We start from the raw sequence: 6,805 nt of genomic DNA on the forward strand, positions 1-6,805 counted from the left end.
ATGTTAGTGAAACTGTTTATCTTGTTTTGAGATAAGCGACTGGACGTAGGATTGGTAAGATCCGAACCAGGATAAAATCATCTGTGCAAATTTCTCTCAACCTTACTCTCTTTATTTGTCAATATTAATTGCTAAGTAAGTTTAATTGAGTAGAAATTAAAAGGCACACGTTTGAATTAAAAACCCTCTTGGTTTGTTATTCCACGCTAACCATTCCGCTGCAGCCGCTCTGACAGTCTTAACATGATAGGATGCTTGTCTTGATGAGTTTTATGAAATAAATGCTTATGTTTATGATGACTAAGGTGTTTATGTGTGTATGGATATTCTGGGAAATGCTAGATTGATTGAAAATGAATTGTATGATTGTTTGAGACCTAGCTCACCCTTGCATTTGTATGTGTTGCATGTGTTTGCTTTCCCCCTTGCGATGATCATCCAATCCTTTGGATGTGAGCAGTAGGTGATGATGTACCTTTAGAGCAAGCTTTGGAAGTTGAGGAAGACCCAACCCCTAGTGCTTAGGATTTCTACTAGCTCTTAATTTAAATAGCTCTTTATTTTGAAAGACTTCTAGCCTTCATTTTATCATGATCTGTATTTTGGAAACACTCTTTAGGTCCCATTGAACCTTTATTCAATCATGTATTTTGGAGAATTATGAACTTGTACTTAAGTTTTAAAACTTCCCAACCAGACTTGGATAACTGTACTCCTTAATCCTATCTATTGTGTACTCTTAACTACTTTCTATTATTATAATCGATGCATTCTACATATATACATTGCTATATATTTTGGGATGTCAAATTTATGGTATCAGAGCAGTTTTTATCCTTAGAGAACCTGTAGGTTATGTACATCCCTTACTTGTGCTTGTGTGCCTTAAATGTACGGAAGCCTTCTAAATTCTTGAGTAAGACTAATTGTTTTACTCTCTGATCTTAAACAGGATATGGCGCCTAGACCTCCTCCTCCTCCACCTCCCCAACCCGATCAGACTGAGATGATGCAGATGATGGAGTCACTCATGAACTCCATGCAACAACAAAATCATGCACTAGTCCAACAAAATACCATGGCACTCCAAAACTTAGAAGCCGCTAGAGTGGCCTCGGAAAATGCTAGGGTATCAGCTGAGACCACCCAAAGACAGTTCTTGGAGGTGATGACTAGTGGCAGGATTCCCACCGGTCCTTCTTCTTCTTCGACTGCTCCAACTCAAGAATGGAGTTTGGAAAATTTCTTGCAGCATCATCCCGCTAAGTTTGATGGCAAATGCTCCCCAGATGAAGCCGATCAGTGGCTTCGTGATATGGAGAGAGTCTACAATGCCAAGAGGTGCCCTGATGAAAACAGGTTGTCCTATACTGAGTATCTATTGACTGGAGAGGCAAGCCACTGGTGGAGCAGTGCACGAATGATCTTGGAGGGAACTAGAACCCCTATCACATGGGACCTATTCAAGAAGAAGTTCTATAGGGAATACTTCCCTGACACTCTTAGATATGCTAAAGAAGTGGAGTTTTTGGAGATAGTGCAGGGAAACATGTCAGTATCTGAGTATACTGACCGCTTCAAACATCTTCTTAGATTTAACACCATGACAGTGGATGAAGAGTGGCAGTGTCACAAGTTTGAAAACGGGTTGCGTGGTGACATCAAGCTCTTGGTGAAAGGTCACCGTCTGAGGGAGTTTCCAGCTCTTGTAGAGATGGCTAGGGATATGGAGAAGACAAAGAGAGAAGCTGAGGGATACCCGAGCCGTCAGGCCCAGCCATTGAGGGTTGGGGACCAACCATGTCTAGAGGCGGGTCTAGTTCTAGGAAGGTATCATACTTCAGATCTTCTTCTTCTCGTAGTTCTGGAGGATCTTCTCACCCTTCCGTTCAGCCGAGCCAGTCCTCATCTTTGAGTTGCGTGAGATGCTATGGATGTGGCAGTTCGCACTACTTATCTTCATGTCCCCAGAGGACTAATTTTCGGAGGTGCAACCGATGACACAAGGAGGGCCACTATGAGCGTGATTGCCCTATGGGTAGGAGAGCTACTTCCCAGCCGCAGCATGCAGGAAGATCTCAGCACGGAGGTGGCATCAGACCTCAGGCCACTGGACGTGTTTATGCACTGACGGGGACAGAAGCAGCTAGCTTAGGTGATTTGATTTTCGGTACATGTGTATTGGGTGGTAGACCTTGCATGGTTTTGTTTGACTCTGGAGCGACACACTCATTTATGTCTGAGACTTGTGCTAGAGAGTTGGGGTTACCAGTGAGAGAGCTACAATATGACTTGATTGTATCTACTCCTACTTCTGGGATAGTGAAGACATCTACAGTCTATGTTAGATGTTCAGTAGTGGTTGAGAGACGTCAGTACAAGGTAAACTTGATATGTTTGCCTTTGTAGGGTTTGGATGTCATCCTAGGGATGGATTGGCTGTCTGTCAATCGTATTCTCATTGATTGTGGAGAGAAGAAGCTAGTATTTCCGAATGAGGAGGATTACACACCTCTAACTCTTGGTGTGTTGAGACAAGACCTAATAGAAGGTGCATGTTGTTTCCTGATACTATCACACATGGAAGTAAAGCAAGGAGATTCTGACGTAGACCTCTCGGTAGTCAGTGAATTTTTAGATGTGTTTCCTGAGGAGATTCCTGGCTTACCTCCTCCAAGAGAGGTAGAGTTTTCTATAGACCTTGTATCTGGAGCAAGGCCTATCTCTATAGCCCCATATCGCATGACGCCAACCGAATTGGCCGAATTGAAAAAGCAGATTGAAGAGTTGTTGGAGAAACAGTTCATCCGACCCAGTGTTTCTCCTTGGGGTGCGCCTGTATTACTTGTAAAGAAGAAGGATGACAGTTCAAGATTGTGTGTGGATTACAAGCAACTTAACAAATTAACCATCAAGAATAAGTACCCTTTGCCTAGAATTGATGATTTGATGGACCAGCTATATGGGGCAGTTGTGTTTTCCAAGATTGATCTACGGTCCGGCTATCACCAAATATTAGTTAAGGCTGATGATGTTCAGAAGACAGCTTTTAGATCCAGATATGGCCATTACGAGTATGTGGTCATGCCCTTTGGTGTGACTAACGCCCCTGCCATATTCATGGATTACATGAATAGGATTTTCCGACCTTTCTTAGATAAATTCGTTGTCGTCTTCATAGATGACATTCTAATTTATTCTAAGAGTGAAGAAGAACACGCCGACCATCTTAGAACGGTGTTGAGGATATTGAGAGAAAGAAAGTTGTATGCCAAGCTCTCAAAATGTGAGTTCTGGATGAGAGAAGTGCAGTTCCTTGGTCATATTATATCGACTGATGGGATTTCTGTAGATCCGGCCAAGGTTCAAGCTGTGTTACAATGGGAAAGACCAAAGTCAGTCATTGAGGTCAGAAGCTTCGTTGGGTTAGCAGGCTACTATCGTCGCTTCATTGAAGATTTCTCTAAGATTGTAGCCCCTTTGACGCAACTGACGAGAAAATACACTTCATTTTCTTGGACCAATCGTTGTGAGACTAGCTTTCAAGAGTTGAAGCAAAGATTGACTAGTGCTCCAGTATTGGCCATTCTTGACACATGTAAATCTTTTGAGGTTTTCTGTGATGCTTCCTATCAGGGACTAGGATGTGTCATGATGCAAGAAAGAAGAGTTGTTGCATATGCCTCAAGACAACTAAAGATTCATGAGAGAAACTACCCTACACATGATCTGGAATTAGCTGCAGTGGTGTTTGCTCTCAAGATATGGAGACATTATTTGTATGGAGCTCAATTTCAGGTGTTCAGTGATCACAAGAGCCTGAAGTATCTATTTGATCAAAAGGAGCTTAATATGAGACAAAGAAGGTGGATGTAGTTCTTGAAAGACTATGACTTTGATCTTCTCTACCATCCAGGGAAGGCCAATGTGGTTGCTGATGCTTTGAGCAGGAAGACCGTGCATATCTCAGCTTTGATGGTGAGAGAACTAGAGTTAGTAGAGAGCTTCAGTGATTTGAAGTTGAATGTGGAGTTTGAACCTGATGGTATAAGATGCTGCAAATTGGTGATATCTAATGGGCTCTTTTAGCGAATCAGAGCAGGGCAACTCTTAGACCCCGAGCTTCAGAAGTCAAGGGCTTTGATAGGCACTGAGCAAGGAAAAGACTTTAACACGGGTACAGACGGTCTTCTACGGTTCAGAGGCAGAACTTGTGTGCCAAATGATGGAGAATTAAAAAGATTGATTTTAGAAGAAGGTCATCGCAGTCGTTTTAGCATGCATCCCAGCATGACTAAAATGTACCAAGACCTCAAGAAGTCATTTTGGTGGTCAGGAATGAAAGGAGACGTGACCAGATTTGTCTCATCTTGCCTTACATGTCAATGTCAGAAGGCAAAGATTGAACACCAGAGACCCGGTGGTATGTTGCAGCAACTTGAGGTTCCCGAGTGGAAATGAGACAGTTTTGCTATGGATTTTGTCACTCATCTACCGCATACTGTCAGAAATCATGATGCCATCTGGGTAATAGTTGATAGATTGACCAAGAGTACTCACTTCTTGGCAATTAGTTTGAAGATGTCGATGCAAAAGCTAGCTTAGTTGTACATCAAGGAGATAGTCAGATTACATGGCGTGCCTTCCAGTATTATATCAGACAGAGACACACGCTTCACCTCTAGCTTTTGGCAAACTTTACAAAGTGAGATGGGCAGTAGACTTCAGATGAGCTCCGCTTACCATCCTCAAACTGATGGGCAGTCAGAGCGGACTATACAATCATTAGAGGATATGCTTAGGACGTGTGTGTTGGATCATCTGGGAGTTTGGGATGAAGTGTTGCCATTGGTGGAGTTTACATATAATAACAGTTATCAAGCCAGCATTGGTATGGCACCATTCGAAGCTCTTTATGGGAGGCGCTACAAGACACCTTTATGCTGGTTCCAGGATGGAGAGTTTGTATTGACTGGGCCAGAGATAGTGCAGCAAACGACTGAGAAGGTGAGAGTGATTTAAGAGAGGATAAGAGCCTCACAGAGTAGGCAGAAATCATATGCTGATAGGAGACGCAGGCCTTTGGAGTTTGAGGTCGGTGACCATGTGTTTCTTCGTGTGACGCCTACTACTGAAGTAGGAAAGGCTATTCGAGCTAAGAAGCTTTCTCCCAGATACCTCGGACCCTACTAGATTTCTAGACGCATCAGACCAGTAGCATATGAGATAGCTATGCCTCCTCAGCTAGCTAATCTCCACCCAGTTTTTCATGTTTCTCAGCTTCGAAAGTATGTTCCCGACCCTTCTCATGTGCTGGAAGCTGACACTGTACAAGTCAAGGAAGATCTCTCTATAGAGGTGCAGCCAGTCAAAGTAGATGCAAGGCTAGCCAAACGACCAGACGGGAAAGCTACTAGGCTGATCAAAGTCATATGGGACAACAGAACCGACGATTCTACCTGGGAGAAAGAGGAAGAGATGAATAAGTCATATCCCCACTTGTTTTCTGGTAAGTCTTAATTTTCGAGGACGAAAATTTTTGTTGTTGGGGAGAATGTAATAACCTTTAAAAAAAATAAAAAAATAAAACTTAAAAACAATTTCTGAAGACATTTTCAGAAACTTACATTTCATTTTCTCTCCTTCAAACATCTCTCTAACATTGTCCTCTCCAAAACGCATTCTTCTCTCTAGATTTCCCCTCCATTGAGTCACTGGATTCCCATTCCGCAGATGTCTAGGCGATCTTTGCATCAAGGGCTCCAATTTTCACCGATTGCATTTGCGATTTCGTAGGGTAAGTAACTTTCCCCTTTTTGAACTGTGATCATGTAGCAAATTTTGCTGCATGTAGTTCACTTGTGATTTTTCCCCAAAATCTTAACCCTAAGCTTATTTTAGAGACTAATTTCTATCACCATTTGGTGAAATATAGGTGCTGTCAATTTTTCTAGAGTGCCTTTGGATTTCCTCTTGAGTTTAGCTGCTGGATATTTAAGGTAAGGGGAGCTGAGTTTTTCTTTTTATTTATGCCTTGTGAAATCCTTGTATGCATGAGATGGGTTTTCTAGAAATTGTGAAAGAATGCCTATGTTTAATTATTTCTTTCTTTCACATTATTTTAATTATTGTTTCTGCACAAGAAAACCTTGCTGTTTGGATGTTGTATTGCACCTAAATAATTTCTGATTGCTGTCAAAAAGGCATGTTGTTAGCTGTTATAAATTCTGCAAATTTCTTGCTGTGTTAAATTAAAATTCTGCAGAAAAAAAAATGCTGCTGTTTTTAAAAATTCTGCACCAGAAAATGTTGTTGTTTCTGTCATAAAAAAAATGATGCTGTTTTAAAATTTCTGCACCAGAAAATGTTGTTGAATCTTACTAAAAAGCAATTAGTTTAAGCTTGAATATTCTGATTGCAGCAGTCTTGGTACTGTATTTTCACTTTTGAAGATGTTGTTTCTCTTTAAAAATAAATGTTGGTTGAACCTGGATGTAATAAGTAATGTGTGGTTTTCATCTAGTTTATTTGCTTATAGAAGATGTATTGACTAAGAGATTTATTTCGGAATTTTTGATAGTTGCATAAGCATGAATATGGTTTCTTACTTTTAGAAAAGGCAGAGATAGAGATAAAGTTAAGTGGTATAGAATTTAGAGTAAAATAGTGAGGATGTAGTTAGATGCTACAAGAAATTTTCACTAGGTACGGAAATAAGAAGCTAGTGGTAGACAACCTTATATTTTTTGTTTATAAATGATTGGAAATGAGATCTCTGTAGCATTCTCGTAAGTATAAATTGGTG

The 6,805-nt window shown here is 41.0% G+C and overlaps 1 protein-coding gene across 1 annotated transcript; it reads left to right on the forward strand.

Moving 5' to 3' along the window:
- The first annotated feature begins 955 nt into the window (after window positions 1-955).
- Window positions 956-1,915, forward strand: LOC128195870 (uncharacterized). The gene has a single exon (XM_052874569.1). The coding sequence runs from the start codon at window positions 956-958 to the stop codon at window positions 1,913-1,915; it is 960 nt and encodes a 319-aa protein (XP_052730529.1).
- The last annotated feature ends 4,890 nt before the right edge of the window (window positions 1,916-6,805 follow it).

This window comes from Vigna angularis, chromosome 3, assembly GCF_016808095.1.
Source record: "Vigna angularis cultivar LongXiaoDou No.4 chromosome 3, ASM1680809v1, whole genome shotgun sequence".
Taxonomy (NCBI): domain Eukaryota; kingdom Viridiplantae; phylum Streptophyta; class Magnoliopsida; order Fabales; family Fabaceae; genus Vigna; species Vigna angularis.

Excerpts from the sequence above, each read along its gene's own strand:
- LOC128195870 (XM_052874569.1), top strand. The coding sequence starts at position 956 with ATGGCGCCTAGACCTCCTCCTCCTCCACCTCCCCAACCCGATCAGACT.